Here is a 21,914-nt window from a genome sequence, read left to right as displayed (position 1 = left end):
GGCTCCCTGGCTGCCAGCTGCGATTCCCGTCTCAGCTGAGTTTACTCCGCCCTTGGCACTGGTTTGGAACAAAAGCGCAGCCAGCGGGAACCTGACACCCACGTGCGTTTCCCCCGGCGATACTTTGCCCTCCCGGGGCGTGCCAGGCTGCTCTGTTATTGTAGGGTTGCCCCATAGCGACAGGCTGGGCCCGCTGGGTTTTGGTTGTAGGGCAGATTGTGAGCACTGGGCTTGGGTTTCCTAGGGCAGCCCAGCTGGGCTTTCCTGTCGTCGGATCGCTGCTGAGAGAGAGGTGTGCTTGCTGGTTTGTCATTGTAGGGTTGGTAGCAAGCGCTGGTTTGTTATTGTAGGGTTGCTTGCTGGCAGGAGCTGGGTTGGATACTGTTAGTTTGTTATTGTAGGTTTCAGAGTAACAGCCGTGTTAGTCTGTATTCGCAAAAAGAAAAGGAGGACCTGTGGCACCTTAGAGACTAACCCATTTATTTGAGCATGAGCTTTCGTGAGCTACAGCTCACTTCATCGGATGCATGCCGTGGAAACTGCAGCAGACTTTATTTATACACAGAGAATATGAAACAATACCTCCTCCCACCCCACTGTCCTGCTGGTAATAGCTTATCTAAAGTGATCATCAGGTGGGCCATTTCCAGCACAAATCCAGGTTTTCTCACCCTCCACCCCCCCCCACAAATTCACTCTCCTGCTGGTGATAGCCCATCCAAAGTGACAACTCTTTACACAATGTGCATGACAATCAAGGTGGGCCATTTCCTGCACAAATCCAGGTTCTCTCACCCCCTCACCCCCCTCCCAAAAACCACACACACAAACTCACTATCCTGCTGGTAATAGCTCATCCAAAGTGACCACTGTCCCTACAATGTGCATGATAATCAAGGTGGGCCATTTCCAGCACAAATCCAGGTTTTCTCACACACACCCCCACCCCCATCCACACACAAACTCACTCTCCTGCTGGTAATAGCTCATCCAAACTGACCACTCTTCAAGTTTAAATCCAAGTTAAACCAGAACATCTGGGGAGGGGGTAGGAAAAAACAAGGGGAAATAGGCTACCTTGCATAATGACTTAGCCACTCCCAGTCTCTATTTAAGCCTAAATTAATAGTATCCAATTTGCAAATGAATTCCAATTCAGCAGTTTCTCGCTGGAGTCTGGATTTGAAGTTTTTTTGTTTTAAGATAGCGACCTTCATGTCTGTGATTGCGTGACCAGAGAGATTGAAGTGTTCTCCGACTGGTTTATGAATGTTATAATTCTTGACATCTGATTTGTGTCCATTTATTCTTTTACGTAGAGACTGTCCAGTTTGACCAATGTACATGGCAGAGGGGCATTGCTGGCACATGATGGCATATATCACATTGGTGGATGTGCAGGTGAACGAGCCTCTGATAGTGTGGCTGATGTTATTAGGCCCTGTGATGGTGTCCCCTGAATAGATATGTGGGCACAGTTGGCAACAGGTTTTGTTGCAAGGATAAGTTCCTGGGTTAGTGGTTCTGTTGTGTGGTATGTGGTTGTTGGTGAGTATTTGCTTCAGGTTGCGGGGCTGTCTGTAGGCAAGGACTGGCCTGTCTCCCAAGATTTGTGAGAGTGTTGGGTCATCCTTTAGGATAGGTTGTAGATCCTTAATAATGCGTTGGAGGGGTTTTAGTTGGGGGCTGAAGGTGACGGCTAGTGGCGTTCTGTTATTTTCTTTGTTAGGCCTGTCCTGTAGTAGGTAACTTCTGGGAACTCTTCTGGCTCTGTCAATCTGTTTCTTCACTCCTGCAGGTGGGTATTGTAGTTGTAAGAAAGCTTGACAGAGATCTTGTAGGTGTTTGTCTCTGTCTGAGGGGTTGGAGCAAATGCGGTTGTATCGCAGAGCTTGGCTGTAGACGATGGATCATGTGGTGTGGTCAGGGTGAAAGCTGGAGGCATGCAGGTAGGAATAGCGGTCAGTAGGTTTCCGGTATAGGGTGGTGTTTATGTGACCATCGTTTATTAGCACTGTAGTGTCCAGGAAGTGGATCTCTTGTGTGGACTGGACCAGGCTGAGGTTGGTGGTGGGATGGAAATTGTTGAAATCATGGTGGAATTCCTCAAGGGCTTCTTTTCCATGGGTCCAGATGATGAAGATGTCATCAATATAGCGCAAGTAGAGTAGGGGCGTTAGGGGACGAGAGCTGAGGCAGCGTTGTTCTAAATCAGCCATAAAAATGTTGGCATCCTGTGGGGCCATGCGGGTACCCATAGCAGTGCCGCTGATCTGAAGGTATACATTGTCCTCAGATGTAAAATAGTTATGGGTAAGGACAAAGTCACAAAGTTCAGCCACCAGGTTTGCCGTGACATTATCGGGGATAGTGTTCCTGACGGCCTGTAGTCCATCTTTGTGTGGAATGTTGGTGTAGAGGGCTTCTACATCCATAGTGGCCAGGATGGTGTTATCAGGAAGATCACCCATGGATTGTAGTTTCCTCAGGAAGTCAGTGGTGTCTCGAAGGTAGCTGGGAGTGCTGGTAGCGTAGGGCCTGAGGGGGGAGTCTACATAGCCAGACAATCCTGCTGTCAGGGTGCCAATGCCTGAGATGATGGGGCGCCCAGGATTTCCAGGTTTATGGATCTTGGGTAGTAGATAGAATCTCCCAGGTCGGGGTTCCAGGGGTGTGTCTGTGCGGATTTGATCTTGTGCTTTTTCAGGGAGTTTCTTGAGCAAATGCTGTAGTTGCTTTTGGTAACTCTCAGTGGGATCAGAGGGTAATGGCTTGTAGAAAGTGGTGTTGGAGAGCTGCCGAGCAGCCTCTTGTTCATATTCCAACCTATTCATGATGACAACAGCACCTCCTTTGTCAGCCTTTTTGATTATGATGTCAGAGTTGTTTCTGAGGCTGTGGATGGCATTGCGTTCTGCACAGCTGAGGTTATGGGGCAAGTGATGCTGCTTTTCCAGCAGGAGAGTGAGTTTGTGTGTGGATGGGGGTGGGGGGGGGTGTGAGAAAACCTGGATTTGTGCTGGAAATGGCCCACCTTGATTACCATGCACATTGTAGGGAGAATGGTCACTTTGGATGAGCTATTACCAGCAGGAGAGTGAGTTTGTGTGTGTGGTTTTTGGGAGGGGGGTGAGGGGGTGAGAGAACCTGGATTTGTGCAGGAAATGGCCCACCTTGATTGTCATGCACATTGTGAAGAGAGTTGTCACTTTGGATGGGCTATCACCAGCAGGAGAGTGAGTTTGTGTGGGGGGGGCGGAGGGTGAGAAAACCTGGATTTGTGCTGGAAATGGCCCAACCTGATGATCACTTTAGATAAGCTATTACCAGCAGGACAGTGGGTGGGAGGAGGTATTGTTTCATGGTCTCTGTGTGTATATAAAGTCTGCTGCAGTTTCCACGGTATGCATCCGATGAAGTGAGCTGTAGCTCACGAAAGCTCATGCTCAAATAAATGGGTTAGTCTCTAAGGTGCCACAAGTCCTCCTTTTCTTTTTGTTATTGTAGGGTTACTTGTAAACACTGGTCTTTACACGCTGTCATTCTGGGGTTGTTCTTGCTGCTGGGCTGTGCACGCAGCTTTATTATTGTAGGGTTGCTTGCAGGGCCGCTCACCCGCAGGGGTTTGTTATTGTAGGGTCGCTCAGGGGTGTCGGGTTCCCGGCCCATTGTGTTTTTCTTGAATTAGAGAAAATCAGAGGATTAAAGCCTTCTATTTGGGGAAAACCCAGGTGGGTTCCTTGGGGTCCTGCTGAGGGGCAGTGGTTCTGGGGGAAGGGATGGATGGTTTAGTGCCCGGCGCTAAGCACGGTGGTGCAGCCTGACCCTGCCCGGGGGCACAGAGCAGTCCACATGCGGGTTTCCCCAAGGGCTGGCTCTCTGGGTTCTCCAGTCCGAGCTGGGGGAACGTGGGTGTCAGGCACCCGCCGCCGGCCCTGAGCCAGCTACCAGCTGGAGTCAGGTGCATTGTCCAGTCCCAGCTACTCAGTGCGATGGGGAAGGGCAGCGGGAGGCAGGGATCTGGGTTGGGCTCCGGGAGGGCACAAGACTGGAGCTGGTGCATTCCCTCCCGAGCTGGGAAGGGAACCCAGGTGTCCTGGCTCCCAGCCCCACCCTCCCCCAAACTGGGAATGGAATCCAGGGGTCCTGACTCCCAGTCCCCCCACCCCCTCCCCCCGAGATGGGAAGGGAACCCAGGCGTCCTGACTCTGTGAGGCAGCAGGGAGGGGGGAGTGTTGACCTGGGAATGTGGCAGTGGAGTTTCTTTGGGGATGGGAGACCTGAGAGCCTGTCACCTGAGCCAGGAGGGGGATGGAGCCAGGTGACACCTTGGCCTGGGAACCCAGACAAAGGCTAGAGGAGGGAGCCGGCTGGGGGTGGGGTTGGTTTCAGTTTTGGGCTGGGTGGTGGAACGCAGGGAACCCCAGGGCTGGGGTCTAAGCTCCCTGCCCCCAAGAAGGACTCGACTGAGGGGTCTTGGTTGTACCCACAAGCTCTGTTTTAGACTGTGTTCCTCTTGTCCAATAAACCTTCTGTGATATTGGCTGGCTGAGAGTCATGGGGAATCCCAGGAAGAGGGGTGCAGGGCCCCCCACACTCCATGACAGACTCCCAGCCCGGTGCCCTAGCCACAAGCCCAGCCTTGAGGCACTCGAGGCGTCAGGGACTCACTGTGGGGCACTGCAGAGCCCTGACCTCGAGGCCGGCTCAAGCAGCCCTGTCGCCTTCCTGGAGCCCCGAGCTCCATTTGGCCAGCAGTGCCTTGCCGGGGTGGCCTCCCGGGGCAAACGGTCAGCGGGGGCTGCAGCCATGGCACTCCGGAGAAGGGGGAGAAAGGTCTGCCTCTGACTCCAGGGCTGGGGAGGATCAGCCCTGAGTCCTCGCTGTGCCCGGCTCCCCCTGCCCTGGGGGACAGCTCAGCCCCTGGCCTCTCCGGGGCCTGCCACTGGCGGGGCCTGGTGTGACGAAGTGGGACTGTTCTTAATGTTTCCTCTGAATAGTGTGGGAGTGCCTCAATTTCCCCTAGGCAGTTCTTAAGTATCTAGGGGTGGGATAAGGGTGTATGATCCTTGCAGAGCCCTAGAGGGCAGGTGTGTGCAGGGGTCTGGACACAGAGAATGGCCGACACCCTGTTTCCTGGCCACTGATGGCCTGGGCCCTTCCCCCCTGCAAGGCGAGAGCTAAAGGGCTGGAGAACAAAGGAATCCGGTGACCTCCTGGCCCGGGAAAGGGACAAAGCCCGGAGGGGGGAGTCAGTTTGGGGCTGGCTGGGACATGGAGTGAAGGGCAGACGTGGTTGTCTGGCTCACTGCCCCCCAAAATGGACCCGGCTGAGCGGTCCTGTTCTCTGCACCTACAAGCTCTGTGTTAGACCATGTCCCTGTCGTCTAATAAACCTCTGTTTTACTTGCTGGCTGAGAGTCACGTCTGACTGCGGAGTTGGGGGGCTGGATCCTTTGGCTTCCCCAGGGCCCCGCCTGGGCGGACTCGCTGTGGGAAGCGCACACTTATCCCACCACCTAGATACTTAAGAACTGCATAGGGGAAACTGAGGCACCCCTACAGTATTCAGAGGAAACTTTAAGAACAGTCCTGCTTCGTCACAGGGTGTCTCTAGGGGGGTGTCCATGGGGGGGTCTCTGTGGCGTGTGTCTGGGGGGGTGTCTCTAGGGTGGGTGTCTGTGATCGCCCCCCCCATCACTCAGTTTCCAGGGTCTGGGGAGTGTGACAATGAACCTGCCCCTGGGCTGTTCACACCTGCCCTGGGGCGCCCCCCTGTGGCCTCCAGTTTCTCTGCAGCGGCCCTCCGGGGCCAGGCCCCTCTGGGCTCAGCATAAGGCGACTGGGGCTTTGGGGCTAGACGTGGCCCCTCGGGCAGTGCCAGGGGCCGGGCACTCATCGCTCCCAATGGGGGGCCTCTAGTGGCGGGATCGGCCCCACAGGGAACCTCTGGTCCAGCCACTGAGCTGCTCAGACCCCAAGAGCCCACCGGTTCCCATCCCCCACTGCCTCCCCCCTGCCCCGTCAACAAACTTCACTGCCCTGCCCCCGGTCGCCCCCTTCCCAGCCCCACGGCTCCCTCTCTGCCCCAGACCTTGATCACTGGAACCTCGCCCCCTCCTGGCTTCTCACCCCTCCCTCCTGCCCACCCCACATACCCCCGTGGCCCTCCCCACTGCGACCCCTTGCCCCCTCCTGGCTTCTCACCCCTCCCTCCGGCCCACCCACATACCCCCATGGCCTGCCCCGCTGTGACCCCTCGCCCCCTCCCGGCTTCTCACCCCTCCCTCCGGCCCACCCCACATACCCCCATGGCCCGCCCCGCTGTGACCCCTCGCCCCCTTCCTGGCTGTCCCCTGCTGCATCTCAGCTCCTCTTCCCAAGCCCCCTCCGGCCCCCGATGTGAGGCAGCAGGGAGGGGGGAGTGTTGACCTGGGAATGTGGCAGGGGAGTTTCAATGGGAGACCTGAGAGCCTGTCACCTGAGCCGGACGGGAGAGGTGACACCTCTGCCCGGGAATGTGAACAGAGGCTGCAGGAGAGAGTTGCTGGGGGGGGGTTAGTTTTCAGTTTGGGGCTGGGTGGAGGAACACAGGGAACCCCAGGGCTGGGGTCTAAGCTCCCTGCTCCCCCAGAAGGACGTGACTGAGGGGTCCTGGTTGTACCCACAAGCTCCATTTTGGACTGTGTTCCTGTTGTCCAATAAACCTTCTGTTTTACTGGCTGGCTGAGAGTCTCAGTGGATCCCAGGAAGAGGGGGGCAGGCCCCGGACTCCCCCACACTCTGTGACACCCCCATCTCCCCTGCCCCCGGCCCCCTCCATCCACAGAGCCAGCGCAGGGGCAGCATCTCCTCTGCTCGCCCGTGTGACCAAGCTGCCCAGCCTGCGCCCTGTCGGCCCCAAGGGGCAGGGAGCGGGTCCTCTCCCGCCCAGCCCCATGGGCAGCCTGGCCCAGGCTGGAGACCCCGGCCTGGCACCCCCCAGCATTCCAGTCGGGCAGCTCCCGGTGGGTGGTGGATCATGTGGATAGTTCAGCCTCGGATGCCTCGAGCAGGGGGCTCAGACCCTTGCCCGGGGGCTGAGGGGTCACGCCCCCGTCTTGGGCACGCAGGCTTGGAGCCACGGCACGGGGCCTGCTTTGGGGTGGGACGGGGGGATGGGGCCCTGCTGCCCCGTGGTGCTGCTGCCCCGCTGGGGTTGGCACATGCCATGCTCCGATGCCCCGGTGATGGGCAGGGGAGGCTGACAGAGCAGGTCTGCGCTGGCAGGGCCGGTGGGCGCTTGGCTCCTGGAGACACATGGGCTGGCTCTTGTTCTGCCCCGTCCTCACTGATTTCTCTCTCCCCCCAGGTACGGTTGCCGGCCACGCGTCTCCGCTCAGAGGAAGCAGGTGAGTAGGGGGGCAGGTGGGGGGGGCAGGGGGCACTGCCCGGCTGAGCAGCTTCGCTCATCTGTGCAGCAAATGCATCGCTCCTCAGCCCCACAGCTCTGCTGATGCCCCTCATTCCTGAGCCGCAGCCCCCCTTGCTATCCCAGCCCTGGGGTCCCCCCACACCCCAGTTCTGCTCTGCTGATGCCCCTCACTCCCGACCTGCAGCCCCTCCCCTCAGTACTGGTTCGCCCTTCTCATTAAAGGCACCAGAGCGGCTGCACCCCCCAGTCTGATGAAGCCCCGAGCCCAGGGGCGTCTCCCACCAATTCCCGATGCCCACGAGGACGGCGTGTCCCTCTCCTCACCCCGTCCCTTGCTGACGCAGCTGGAGGGTCCGTGTCCACCCTGACCCCAAATACATCCCTGAATTGTCGCGGTCGCAAACGAGGCCGAGACCCACCGGCTACTGCTCCGGCCGCGCCCAGAGCTCGGGGCTGGGGGCCCTGGCACGTGCAGCCGGTGGCCTGGCCCCCTGTGGGCGTTTGGGACAGGAATGGCCGGGGCAAAGCGGGACGCCAGCTGCTCGAAGGGGGAGGGTGCCCCACAGGCCTGCTGCCACGCCTGCCCGTCATCCTGCCCCAGGCCTGTGGGGATGGAGTCCCAGCGTGTGACCTTGCCCCGCTAGGTTCCCGCCTAGGTCCAGATACCGGGGCAGCAGGCTCTGATGCCGGGGTGATGGGCTCCAGCGATGGCTCCGGTACCCAGGACGCAGGCTCCGATGCCGGGGTGATGGGCTCCAGCGATGGCTCCGGTACCCAGGACGCAGGCTCCGATGCCGGGGTGATGGGCTCCAGCGATGGCTCCGGTACCCAGGACGCAGGCTCCGATGCCGGGGTGATGGGCTCCAGCGTGAGCGCCGAGGCCGGCTGCATCCCTGGCACCGGTGCCAAGGCCGAGGGCTCGGACACCAGGAGCCTCCCTTTGCACGCCGAGCTCCCGGCGCTCTGCCCAGAAGCCCTGTTCCAGGGCCCCGAGGCCGAGCCCTACATGCGGTTCCTGAGGAGTCACCACTGCTACGCCGCGGTCCCCACCAGCTCCAAGCTGCTGGTGTTCGACACCACGCTGCAGGTGAGCGCCGAGGGGCCAGGCCACGGGGCTGCCCTGGGCGTTGGGGGCTGGGGGGGGCGGGCTGAGGGGACCCTGGGGGCGCAGCTGGGCCGGTCCCTCCCTCCACCCCGAGCAGTCCCATAGCCCCGTGAGGCAGGCTGGCGGGCGAATGGGGGCTGCCCTGTCATCCCCCCTCCCCGGCGGTCTCACGGCCCCTCTGCTTGGCTTGCAGATGAAGAAGGCCTTCCTGGCGCTGGTGGCCAACGGGGTGCGGGCCGCCCCCCTCTGGGACAGCAAACAGCAGTGCTTTGTGGGTGAGTGCCGCGGGGGGCAGGGGGAGGGGGGCAGCGAGTCCGTGCCAGGCAGCCTCGGCTAGGTGCAATGGCATAGAACGGGGGGGCTGTGCCCTGTGCTGGGATGCCCAAGGCCTGGACAGGGATCTCAGCGACACCCACGCCCACGATGCCCAGCGTGGCACCGTTGCCCCCCTGACACCCAGCATGGCCCAGAACCCATCATACTCCAGGGCACGTTGGCACCGGCCCGGGTTTGCTCCTGGCCCAGGTCCTTGCACCCACGGAGCCAGCTGCTCTGCGGCTGCTGGTATGTGACCTGCTGGGCTTGTTCACCCCTAGTAGGCTGGCACGCAGGTGGCCCCCGTTTCTGGCTCAGTGGAGGGGCCAAGCTGCGAATGGGCCATGGGGCCCGGCTGCCTCTTACCCTGGGAGTGGGTGGGGGCGCCGCACCATGGGGCACTGCGGAGGGTGCCGCTGCCCAGCCGGTGTGTGCCCTGTGGGCAGATGGCTTTGCCCGAGCAGGGCTGTGAAGCCAGCTGCTGGGGAATGGCCGTGGTGCCCCCAGCCAGCTGCCCCCACTGACCCTGCCCATCTCCCCCGGCAGGGATGCTGACCATCACGGATTTCATCAACATCCTGCACCGCTACTACCGGTCCCCGCTGGTGAGCTGGTCAGGCCTCTGCCCCATGGCTGGGGAGCTTCTGCCCCTCTGGGGCGGCTCCCCCTCGAGATCAGACTCCCCCAGCAAGCGGGAAGGGGGCTCAGGAACCGCTTGTGGGGCGGGAAGAGGGGCAGGCAGGATGTTACACTGCTGGGCACGTGCCGGGGTCCCCAGTGCCAGGGGGCTGTTGAGTTCCTGGTGGGGGGACCAGGGGGGCGCCAGGAGGGGACCCCAACAGCATCTGGCTCAGTGTTAGTGCGAGAGGCAAAGCGTGTCCCCTGGGCAGAGCTGGCTGGCTGGGGACATGTCCCTTCTGGTGCCAGCCACGGGAGGAGACAGGACGCCAGGCTAGATGGGCCCATGGACAGACCCGCTCTGGCAGACTCCGGCTACATCCGAGTGGGTGCCCTGCCTCTGGGATCTGCGTCCCCAGCGTGGCGTGTGACCCCGGCAGAGCTGGTGGGGGCCAAGTGGCCATCTGACACCACCCAGTTGAAGTCCCCCTTGGGAGCCACGCAGCCAAAGGCAGCCCCTGACCAGAGGCAGCTCCCAAGCAGCCCCCAGTGGGTCCTGTGGCTCCCCCAGGGCCCACCCCACGGGTCCCCCTTTGCCACCTGGCCCGGGCATCCTGCCTCACCCCCCTTTCCCTGTGCTGCAGGTGCAGATCTATGAGCTGGAAGACCATAAAATTGAGACCTGGAGAGGTAGGGAGAAGACGGCGGGGGGCAGGGAAGGTGTGCGTAGGTGCAGGGATCTGTGGGGTGTGTACAGTATGGCGGGCTGGAGGGTGAAGTGGGGGGTGCGTTGGGGCTGTGGGAGTTACAGATCCTGCCCATGCCTGATCCCCCCCTGGGCCCTGATCCCCCTCGGGGGCGGGGCTGCCCCGGGCACCGGGAGCTGCAGGTCAGACGCCCTGGCAGGCTGCCCCGGCTGCCCCTGCTCAGAGGTCCTGCCCGCCCCAGCCTGCCCCACAGGCCTGAGCTGTCTGGCACCCACATCCCATTGCCCTTGTGCCCCAGCCATGCCCTGGCAGAGACTGTGCCCCCACAGGGACAGACTCAGGCACCCCTGCTCGCCCCCTCTGCCACCCCCACAGCCTTGGCTCCCCACTCACCCGCTCAGCTCCCTGTTGGCCCCCCCCGAGCCTCGAACCCCAGATCACCCCGTTTATCTCTCCACACCCTTGGTTCCCTGCTCACCCTCATCAGCTCCCGGTTTGCCCCCTCTGCCCCCACCCTCGGCCCCCCACTCACCCTCTTTGCCCCCTCAGCTCCCCTCTTCTCCCCACTGCACCCTTGGCCCCCAGCTCACTCCCTCTGAGATGTCAGGGGGGTTTCCCTCCACCCTCCCGCTTCCCGGGCCCCTGTCCCGCAGACAGCAAGCGGCAAAAGGCCAGGCGTCCGAAGGGCAGACGAGGTGATGTTTGCTGGGTGAGTGTCCGAGCCAGCATGTTCCAAAGCCCTTCACACCACTCGACAGAGTCTGTTCCCCAGTGTTCCCTCCCCGGCTCCGACGTCGGGGAGCCTTCACCCCGCGCCCCCCCCGCCCGGCTCCGACGCCGGGGAGCCTTCACCCCGCGCCCCCCCCGCCCGGCTCCGACGTCGGGGAGCCTTCACCCCGCGCCCCCCTGCCCGGCTCCGACGCTGGGGAGCCTTCACCCCGCGGCCCCCTGCCCGGCTCCGACGCCGGGGAGCATTTACCCCGCTCCCCCCCGGCCCAGCTCCCACGCTGCACAGTCTTACCTGTGTCCCTGTTCCCCATTCCCTATTCCCGCCCCACCCTTAGCAAACATGATTCCAATTTTCCCTTCCACTTCCTGTTTTACCCCAGTTTTTTACGGTAATATTCTCAGCTATACCTTAACCCAGCGGTTCTCAAACTTTTGTCCTGGTGACCCCTTTCACTGAGCAAGCCTCTGAGTGCGACCCCCTTATAAATTAAAAGCACTTTTTAATATATTTAACACTATTATAAATGCGGGAGGGAAGCGGGGTTTGGGGTGGAGGCTGACAGCTCCTGACCCCCCATGTAATAACCTCGTGACCCCCTTGTCACGGAGTGTGGGGGAGTCCAGGCCCTGCACCCCTCTTCCTGGGATCCACTGAGACTCTCAGCCAGCCAGTAAAACAGACGGTTTATTGGACAACAGGAACACAGTCCAAAAACAGAGCTTGTGGGTACAACCAGGACCCCTCAATCACGTCCTTCTGGGGGAGCAGGGAGCTTAGACCCCAGCCCTGGGGTTCCCTGTGTTCCTCCACCCAGCCCCAAACTGAAACTAAACTCACCCAGCAGGTTCCCTCCTGCAGCCTGTCTTCACATTCCTGGGCAGAGGTGTCACCTCCCTCTCCCCCTCCTGGCTCAGGTGACAGGCTCTCAGGTCTCCCATCCCCAGGGCACATTCCCAGGTCAACACTCCCCCCTCCCTGCTGAGTCACATCGTCACAACTCTCCCCCCTTTGAGACTGAACTGAGCGGGGTCACGCTGACCAGTGACCTGGGGAAGTTCGGGGCCCCCTCTCCGGGACAGCGCATCCGCTATCAGGTTGGCACTTCCCTTCACGTGGACCACGTCCATGTCGTAATCCTGCAGGAGCAGGCTCCATCTCAGGAGTTTGGCGTTGGCTCCTTTCATCTGGTGCAGCCAGGTCAGGGGAGAGTGGTCGGTGTAGACGGTGAAGTGCCGCCCGAAGAGATAGGGCTCTAGTTTCTTGAGGGCCCACACCATGGCCAGGCACTCCTTCTCGATGGCCGCGTAGTGTTGCTCCCGGGGTAGCAACTTCTTGCTCAGGTACACGATGGGGTGTCTCTCCCCCTTTTCATCCTCCTGCATTAACACCGCCCCCAGTCCCGTGTCTGAGGCGTCGGTGAACACCACAAAGGGCTTGTCAAAGTCTGGGTTTGCCAGAACTGGGCCACTGACCAGAGCCTTCTTCAGCGCCCGGAAAGCCACCTGGCACTGTTCGGTCCAGACCACCTTGTCTGGCTTCCCCTTCTTGCATAGCTCCGTGATGGGGGTGGCGATGGCGCTAAAGTGGGGCACAAATCTTCGGTAGTATCCTGCCATCCCAATAAAGGCTTGGACCTGCTTTTTGGTGTGGGGAGCGGGCCAGTCTCTGATCACCTCCACCTTGGCTGGTTCCGGCTTTAGGCGGCCGCTCCCCACCCGATGGCCCAGGTAAGATACTTCCGCCATCCCCACCTTGCACTTCTCCGCTTTTACAGTCAGCCCAGCCCCCTGGAGTCAGTCCAGCACTTGTCTAACCTGGGACACGTGGTCCTCCCAGGTCTGGCTAAAGACACAGATGTCATCAATATACGCCACGGCAAAACTCTCCATCCCCCTCAGGAGCTGGTCCACCAGGCGCTGGAAGGTGGCCGGTGCTCCCTTGAGGCCGAAAGGCAGGGTCAGGAACTCATAGAGCCCCAGAGGGGTGATAAAGGCCGATTTCAGCCGGGCACCTGCATCCAGCGGCACTTGCCAGTAGCCCTTTGTAAGGTCCATGGTGGTAAGGTACCGAGCTCCTCCCAGCTTGTCTAGGAGCTCGTCCGGCCTGGGCATGGGGTAGGCATCAGATACAGTGATGGCATTGAGCTTCCGATAGTCCACACAGAACCGGACCGACCCGTCCTTTTTGGGGACCAGCACCACCGGCGAGGCCCAAGGGCTGGCAGATGGCTGGATCACCCCCAAAGCCAGCATGTCCCGGACCTCTCTTTCCAGGTCCTGAGCAGTTTTCCCTGTGACTCGGAAGGGGGAGCATCTTATCGGCGGGTGCGACCCTGTCTGCACCCGGTGGACAGTCAGATTAGTGCGTCCAGGCTGGTTGGAAAACAGCTGTCGGTACGGATGCAGCACCTCCCTGACCTCAGCTTGGTGGGCAGGGGTTAGCTGATCCGAGAGGGGAATTGTTTCCAGGGGGAAACCAGCTCTGGTCCCAGGGAATAGATCTACTAAAGGGTCATCTCCCTGCTCTTCCCACTGTCCACACACGGCCAACACCACATTCCCCCTGGCATAATATGGCTTCATCATATTCACATGGTACACCCGGCGGTGGTGCGCCCGGTTTGACAGCTCCACCACATAGTTTACCTCATTGAGCTGCTTGACGACCTTGAAAGGGCCCTCCCAGGCGGCCTGTAGTTTGTTCTTTCTCACGGGGATGAGAACCATCACCGGATCCCCGGTGGCGTAGGCACGGGCCCGCGCCGTGCGGTCATACCAGACCTTCTGCTTCCTCTGGGCTCTGGCCAGATTCTCCCCGCCAGGCCCATGAGTTCAGCCAGTCTCTCTCGGAAGATCAGGACATTCTCCACCACTGACTCTCCATCGGGAGTGGCCTTCCCCTCCCACTCGTCTCTCATCAGGTCCAGGGGGCCCCTCACCCTCCTGCCATATAACAGTTCGAAAGGCGAAAATCCGGTCGACCCCTGGGGCACCTCCCTGTACGCGAACAGCAGGTGAGGTAAGTACTTGTCCCAGTCCTGCGGGTGCTGGTTCATAAAGGTTTTCAGCATCATCTTTAGCGTCCCGTTAAACCTCTCCACCAGCCCGTTGGACTGGGGGTGATAAGCTGAGGCCCAGTCGTGCCGGACCCCACATTTCTCCCACAAGCACCGGAGCAGGGCCGACATGAAGTTGGAGCCTTGGTCTGTCAAGACTTCCTTGGGGAACCCCACTCGGCTGAAAATGGTCAGGAGCGCATCGGCCACGGTGTCTGCTTCAATGGAAGCTAAGGGCACTGCCTCGGGGTAGCGAGTGGCAAAATCTACCACCACCAGAATGTATTTCTTCCCCGACCGGGTCGTCTTACTGAGAGGCCCCACGATGTCCATGGCCACCTTCTGGAAAGGCTCCTCTATGATGGGCAAAGGTCTCAAAGCCGCTTTCCCCTTGTCCTGGGCCTTCCCCACCCTCTGACAGGGGTCACAGGATCGGCAATACTGCCGGACCGTGGTAAAGACCCCGGGCCAGTAAAAGTTCTGTAGCAACCTCTGCCGGGTGCGCCGGATTCCCTGGTGCCCTGCGAGGGGGATGTCATGGGCCAGGGACAGGAGCCTGCGGCGATACTTCTGGGGGACCCCCAGCTGCCTCCTGACCCCACAGGACTGTACTTCCCTTGTGGAGCCCATTCTCGGTACAGGAACCCCTTCTCCCACAGGAACCTCTCCTGGCAGCCTCTCCTCATGGTCCGTACCACCCTGAGGTCGGCCAGGTCCCTGAGCTTCCGCAAGGAGGGGTCTTTCCTCAACTCGGCCTGGAACTCAGCGGCTGGGGAAGGGATGGGGCCCGGTTCCCTCTCGCTGGCCAGGTCCGAGGCCTCCGCCTCTCTGAGCCGTGCCCCTCGGCCCTCCCTCCCCACCAGGGTAGGGTCCTGCGCCTCTGGTGTGGTACCCTCCCCGAGGTCAGGGCGCAGTGCCCCTCGCCGGCTCTGGCTACGCGTCACAACCAGGGCGGCCTGGGGCTTGCTTGGCCAGTCCTCTAGGTCTCCCCCCATCAAAACTTCAGTGGGCAAATGGTGGTGTACCCCCACATCCTTGGGGCCCTCCTTGGCCCCCCATTTCAGGTGTACCCTTGCCACGGGCACCTTAAATGGGGTCCCGCCCACCCCTGTCAGGGTCAGATAGGTGTTGGGCACCACCCGATCTGGGGCCACCACCTCGGGCCGGGCCAGCGTCACCTCCGCGCCCGTATCCCAGTATCCATTGACCTTCCTCCCATCCACCTCCAGGGGAACAAGGCACTCTCTCCGGAGGGACAGCCCCGCGCCCACCCTGTAAACTGAGCACCCTGAGTCCAGAGCCTCCAGCCCTCTGGTGGAGCTGGCCGGGGGTACTCTTCCCTCCGGGGCAGGTGGTAAACTGGTAGGCCCCCTTTCCTGGGTCATCTGCCCCTCGTCCAGCTGGGTCCCTACCCAGTTAACCCTGGGTAGGTTGGGTCTGCTCAGTTTGTCCCTGAGCCCGGGGCACTGGGACCGTACGTGGCCTCTCTGGCCACAGTGATAGCAGCTCAGGTCACGTTGGTCCCCTCGAGCGGGTCGGAGGGGCCCGACGCCAGGCGTTCCCCGTGGGAGGGGGTTCTCCCTATTTCCCCGCTGGGAGGCCCCCTGGTGACTCTCTCTCTGCATCGGGGGGGGCCTGTTCTTTTGGGACTCCTCCCGGCTACCCCCTGACCGACTGTTCACAAACTCGTCGGCCAGCTGCCCTGCGTGCTGGGGGTTCTCGAGCTTTTTGTCCACCAGCCACAGCCTCAGGTCGGACGGGCACTGATCATACAGTTGCTCCAGTACGATTAGGTCAAGCAGGTCCTCTTTAGCTCGGGCCCCCGCTGTCCACTTGCGGGCATATCCCTGCATCCGGTTGGCCAGTTGTAGGTAGGTGACCTCAGGCGTTTTACCCGGGGGACCCTGTTACTGCAAAAGTCTTTCTCTCTGGTCACACATTCCCAGGGGTTAACCGCCCCCCGAAACCGTCTCTCTCTGAATCTTCAGCACGCCTGGTCCCCGTCAATTCCCCTTCGTTTTACTGCTCCCCAGTCACTTACTGCAGGAAGCGCCGTTCACGGGGTGCAGTAGATCCCACCGCTGCCACCAATTGTCACGGAGTGTGGGGGAGTCCAGGCCCTGCACCCCTCTTCCTGGGATCCACTGAGACTCTCAGCCAGCCAGTAAAACAGAAGGTTTATTGGACAACAGGAACACAGTCCAAAAACAGAGCTTGTGGGTACAACCAGGACCCCTCAATCACGTCCTTCTGGGGGAGCAGGGAGCTTAGACCCCAGCCCTGGGGTTCCCTGTGTTCCTCCACCCAGCCCCAAACTGAAACTAAACTCACCCAGCAGGTTCCCTGCTGCAGCCCCTGTTCACATTCCTGGGCAGAGGTGTCACCTCCCCCTCCCCCTCCTGGCTCAGGTGACAGGTTCTCAGGTCTCCCATCCCCAGGGCACATTCCCAGGTCAACACTCCCCCCTCCCTGCTGTGTCACATCGTCACACCCCTCAAGGGTCCAGACCCCCCAGTTTGAGAACCCCTGCCGTAACCAATCATTTTACTGAAATTTAACTAACCAATCCTAGCACATTGTAACATAATTCTCTAACGACTGGTACCCCACCCCCCTCATTAACTTACCCCAGCATCATGAATTATACAGCGAACAGAAACAATTAGAGATCCAGACAGATTGACAGTAGAAAAGTGGGGGCCGGGCCATAAAGATAAAACATACAAGAATGAGGGGTTCACAGCCACAATTGCGGGAGGGATAGCTCAGTGGTTTGGGGATTGGCCTGCTAACCCCAGGGTTGTGAGTTCAATCCTTGAGGGGGCCATTTAGGGCTTGGTCCTGCTTTGAGCCAGGGGTTGGACTAGATACCTGCTGAGGTCCCTTCCAACCCTGCTGGTCTATGATCCTGCGGAGAAGGGATTTCGTGCCAGACAGGCTGCTATCGAATGGTGTTTTCTTTCACTGCCTTGAGCTGGCGGTGATGGGCACTATCCGGACAGGATCGTCTCCCTGCCAGCCCGGTGGCACTGTAGTCCCATGGGACTGGTCTGAGAGGTGAGGATGAGCCTAAGAACCAGGCCTCCGACTCTCCTAGTGAGAGAAGCCCAGACACGGGCGGACTGTGATTTTGATTCTTTCTTTTGTACCCCTGTAAGTAGCTAAGTGGTAAAAATTCATCTAAGTTGTTAAAGAATAGGCCTTTACAGGCAGGCCTGAGTATCTATATCCTGACACACCCCTGCACCCTCGGCCCCCTGCTCACTCCCTCTGCTCCCCCGCATCCCCGACCCCCCAGCTCACCCCCTCTGCTTCCTTTCCAGAGGTTTATCTGCAAGGCTCCCTGAAGCCCCTGGTCTCCATCTCCCCCAATGACAGGTAAATCCACCCCCAGCCACATCGGGGAAGCACCTGTCTCTGGGCCGACTGCCCCCACTGCAGCCCCACTGGCCACCCCAGATGGAGCCTGCCAGGGCCTGGGTGCCCATGGCAGCCCCTAGAGCCAGGCTGGTCCTGGTGGGAGCCCGGGTGGGGGGGCTGGGACAGGTCCTACACAGAGTCTGCCCCACAGGGAAAGGGGGAACCAGGGGTTGGGGATGTGGTGGGGGGCAGTGAGGAGAGCGGGGGCGCATTGGCATATGAGGGAGTGAGGCCAAGAAACAACCCAGGAGTCCAGGCCACTATTCTAACCTTGGTCTGCCAGGGCTGAGCTGGGCAGCCGAGCCCGGGCGTGATGGGGGCAGGGTGGGGGGCCGGCAGGGGCAGGACCAGAACCCCCCAGTTGGCAGAACATAGCACCAGGCTAGATCTTGGGTGGTGCAAGAGGCTGGGGTAAGAGGGGCAAAGGGGGGGGGAGCAGCGGACCCCTGGAGCCCCCAGTCCTTGGTATTACTCCAGAGTGCCCTGAAGTTCCCGCCCAAGGCTCTCCAAGGCGCTCTCCAAGGCGCCCAAGGCCCCCCCCGCCATCACTGCCTCGGTCTCCCCCAGCCTCTTCAACGCCGTCTACCACCTGATCAAGAACAGGATCCACCGGCTGCCGGTGATCGAGCCCTTGTCCGGCAACGTGCTCTGCATCCTGACACACAAGCGCATCCTCAAGTTCCTCCACATCTTTGTGAGTGGGGCGGGGGGGTGGGTCATTGCTGTGCCCGGGGGCCGGGTGCAGGAGGTGGGGGTGAGGCCTGTCCGTGCGGGGTGCGGGGGGGTGGGCAGTGGCCTGTGTTTGTGGGCTGGCCCAGGCCGGGACAGGCAGGCAGACAGGGCCGGGTGTGGGTCTGTGCGCAGTGCGGGTGTCGAGAGGTGTTTGGGCAGGGGGTGTATGGAGGCGTACAGCGGGGGGGGGGTGTATTCGTGCAGCGCGTGCAGACGGGCACTTGCTTGCGGCAACGTACCATGCCCGGGGGGATCTGCCTGGCCGTTGCCCTTGGCCTGACTCGAGGGAGCCCGGGACCAGCTGTGGGGGTTGGGGGGTGTCACCTCGTGCTGCCCAGGAGCCCAGGGCACTGCCCAGTGTGAGCTCGGACTGCAAACCCGAGCCCCGTCCCTGCCGGCCTCGCTGGCTCCGGCAGCAGAGGGCCCTCGGCGTGTGCCCGGGAGCTGCCCCCTGATCGCTGCTCTTCTCCCGCCGCAGGGGGCCATGCTGCCCAAGCCGCGGTTCCTGCAGAGAACCATCCAGGAGCTGGGCGTGGGCACCTTCCGGGACGTGGCCATGGTGCTGGAGACGGCGCCTGTCTACATGGCCCTGGAGATCTTCGTCGACCGCCGGGTGTCGGCACTGCCCGTCATAAACGAAGCCGGTACGGGCAGAGACACCAGGGCACGCTAGGCAGCCCGTCTCCCTGACCTCTCTGGTCCCGGTCCACCTCCAGGGTCCCCCTCTGGACTCCCTCAGCTGCCCTCCTTGGGTCCCCCAACCCACAGCCATCCTGAGCACCTGCTGTCCCGTCCCCCCGTCCCGCTGGGCCGGGCCCACCGCGGACCCCACTCTGCGCAGCCAGCACCGTCCTTGTCTTACCCCGATCCACGGCTCGCTCCCGGAATCGCTCCCAGAACCAGGGCTCCTTGGATCCCCCTTTGCCACCCAGTGTCCCCACCACGCCTTGGCTGCCCGTCTGACCCCACTGCCCGCAACTGCCCTGCTCTGCCCCGCCAGTGACCCCGGTGCTCTCTCTCTCTCGTTCCAGGGGAGGTCGTGGGCTTGTACTCCAGGTTTGACGTGATCGTGAGTATCACCCCTGGGTCCGGATCGCTGGGCTCTGGGCAGCAGAGAACGTCCCCCCATCGGGCCGTTACCTCCCCTCCCCTTCACTCCTTCCACCCCAGAGTGCCGAGCAGGGATCCTTTCCCCGCCACCACAGTGCAGCCCCCTCTGTGGTGGAGCATGGCGGCTGTTTCACAGTGCAAGAGCTGAGAGGGAGAGTGAAGGCGAATCCCCTAGCTCGGGCTGTAGGGTGGATTGTGGGGTGGCAGGGACAGTGGGGCTAACCCCCCATCTCACACAAGGGGGCAGGCGTCTCCGGTGCTAGGCCTGGGCCCTGACCGCGGCCATCTGTCCCCTCTCCCCAGCACCTGGCTGCCCAGAAGACCTACAACAACCTGGACATGAGCGTGCGGGAGGCCCTGAGGCAGCGAACGATCTGCCTGGAGGGGGTGCTCACCTGTCACCCCCACGAGACCATGGGCGACGTCATCGACCGCATCGCAAAGGAGCAGGTAGGGCTGGGGGGGCCCTGCCCCCCACCTCAGATCCTGCTCCAGGCCTCCAGGGCTAGTGCTGGGCTGGGCCCCTGGACCCGGGTCCGCCAGTTCCCCCGCTCAGCTTCGTCTGTCCCTGGACTCGCTTCCCTCCCCCCAGACTTCAGCACTGCCCCCAGTCCCCTGGCTGCTCCTTTGTGAGGCTCACCCCCTTTGTGCCCCCTGTCAGGGTTCCCTCCCCACTCTGAACTCTGGGGTACAGATGTGGGGACCCGCATGAAAGACCCCCTAAGTTTATTTCTACCAGCTTAGGTTAAAACTTCCCCAAGGCACAAATCCTTTGTCCTTGGACGGCACGCTGCCATCACCAAGTGATTTAGAGAAGACGCAGGGAGAGGACCACTTGGAATTCCTGTCCCCCACAAATATTCCCCCAAGCCCTGCGCCCCCTTCCTGGGAAGGCTTGAGAATAACATACCAAGCACATAGGTAAACCAGATTCTTACAAAACAGAACTTTATTTTAAAGGAAAAACAAGTAAAAGAAGCCCCTCTGTAAAATCAGGGTGGAAGGTAACTTCACAGGGAAATCCGATTCAGACCAGAGGATTCCCCTCTGGGCAAAACTTTAAAGTTACAAAAACCAGGGATAAATCTCCCGCTAAGCACCGGGAAAATTCACAAGTTGAAAACAAAAGGTAATCTAACGCGCCCTGCCTTCCACACTTCTGACTGCCTCTCTTTGCAGTATTGAGACTCACTTGAGGATGGTTTATAGGAGAAGAAGTTTTCTGACCTGGTGTGTCTCTGCTTCCCCAGAGAACGCACACACAAAGAGCCCACAAAAAGCCTCCCCCTGCCCCCCCCATTTGAAAGTATCCTCTTTCCCCACTGGTCCTTTGGCTCAGGTGCCAGCCAGGTTATTTGAGCTTCTTAACCCCTTGCAGGTAAGGAGGAATTCTAGGCTGCCCTTAGCTGTATGGTTATGACCCCCCCACCCCGCCCCGACAGTGGTCTGTCCCCTCCCACGGGCTCTTGCTGACCCCAATCCACTGCCATATACCCCCTCTGACCCGCCCCTCACTGACTGACCCTGATCCCCCCCTCTGACCTGCCCCTCACTGACTGACCCCAATCCCCCCCTCTGACCCAGCCCCCTCTGACTGACCACAATCCCCCCACATGCCCCCTCTGACTCAGCCCCCACTGACTGACCCCGATCCCCCCATGTACCCCCTCTGACCCAGCCCCCCACTGACTGACCCCGATCCCCCCATGTACCCCCTCTGACCCAGCCCCACACTGACTGACCCCGATCCCCTCGCACGTACCCCCTGTGACCCAGCCCCCATTGACTGACCCTGATCCCCCCCCACGTATTCCCTCTGACCCAGCCCCCCACTGACTGACCCCGATCCCCCCATGTACCCCCTCTGACCCAGCCCCACACTGACTGACCCCGATCCCCTCGCACGTACCCCCTCTGACCCAGCCCCCACTGACTGACCCCGATCCCCTCGCACGTACCCCCTCTGACCCCGATCCCCCCACTGACTGACCCCGATCCCCCCCCTACGTACCCCCTCTGACCCAGCCCCCACTGACTGACCCCGATCCCCTCGCACGTACCCCCTCTGACCCAGCCCCCACTGACTGACCCCGATCCCCTCGCACGTACCCCCTCTGACCCCGATCCCCCCACTGACTGACCCCGATCCCCCCCCACGTACCCCCTCTGTCCCAGCCCCCACTGACTGACCCCGATCCCCCCACGCTGCCCGTTCCCTGCCCACCCCTGGCTCAGCGGGTGAGGCTGATGGTGGGTCTGGCTCGGCCGACAGGTCCATCGCCTGGTTCTGGTGGACGAGAAGAACTCGCCACGGGGGATCGTCTCCCTCTCCGACATCCTGCAGGCCCTGGTGCTGACGCCCGCAGGTATCAATGCTCTTAACTCTTAAGCCCGCGACGAGCGTCCTTTCTCCATTCGTACCCTCCATTTCCTCAGCTTCTCTCCGGCTCAGGTAGGCTCAGCCCTCGGCCTCCCCCTCTCTGCTGCTTGCCACCCCCATGGGCTACGCTCCTGGGGCCCCCGCCCGGCTGGCTCTGCAGGTCTGTATTGCTCTCCGGCAGCAGGGCCTGGCCTCGCAAGGCGCCACGTCCGGTCACCCTCGAGGGCTCCGGCCCGCCTCCCCTGGACTCGGAAGCCCTGTGCCAAGTGGGGGACCGGCCCCCACTCTGGCCGTATGAGCTGAGTGCAAATCGCAGCTGCCATTGCTG

At 61.1% G+C, this 21,914-nt stretch overlaps 1 protein-coding gene across 1 annotated transcript; it reads left to right on the top strand.

Annotated features, from left to right (window-relative positions):
* Nucleotides 1–8,758: 8,758 nt before the first annotated feature.
* Nucleotides 8,759–21,725, top strand: PRKAG3 (protein kinase AMP-activated non-catalytic subunit gamma 3). The gene is made up of 9 exons (XM_073304682.1): nt 8,759–8,794; nt 9,381–9,439; nt 10,097–10,142; nt 17,268–17,322; nt 17,932–18,058; nt 18,575–18,740; nt 19,128–19,165; nt 19,510–19,656; nt 21,479–21,725. The coding sequence occupies exons 2-9, from the start codon at nt 9,383–9,385 to the stop codon at nt 21,593–21,595; spliced, it is 753 nt and encodes a 250-aa protein (XP_073160783.1). The 5' UTR covers nt 8,759–8,794; nt 9,381–9,382; the 3' UTR covers nt 21,596–21,725.
* Nucleotides 21,726–21,914: the final 189 nt, after the last annotated feature.

This window comes from Lepidochelys kempii, chromosome 11 (genome assembly GCF_965140265.1).
Source record: "Lepidochelys kempii isolate rLepKem1 chromosome 11, rLepKem1.hap2, whole genome shotgun sequence".
Taxonomy (NCBI): Eukaryota; Metazoa; Chordata; order Testudines; family Cheloniidae; genus Lepidochelys; species Lepidochelys kempii.
The sequence above is the reverse complement of the archived record's forward strand: the minus strand, read 5'-3'. Positions and strand labels throughout refer to the sequence as shown.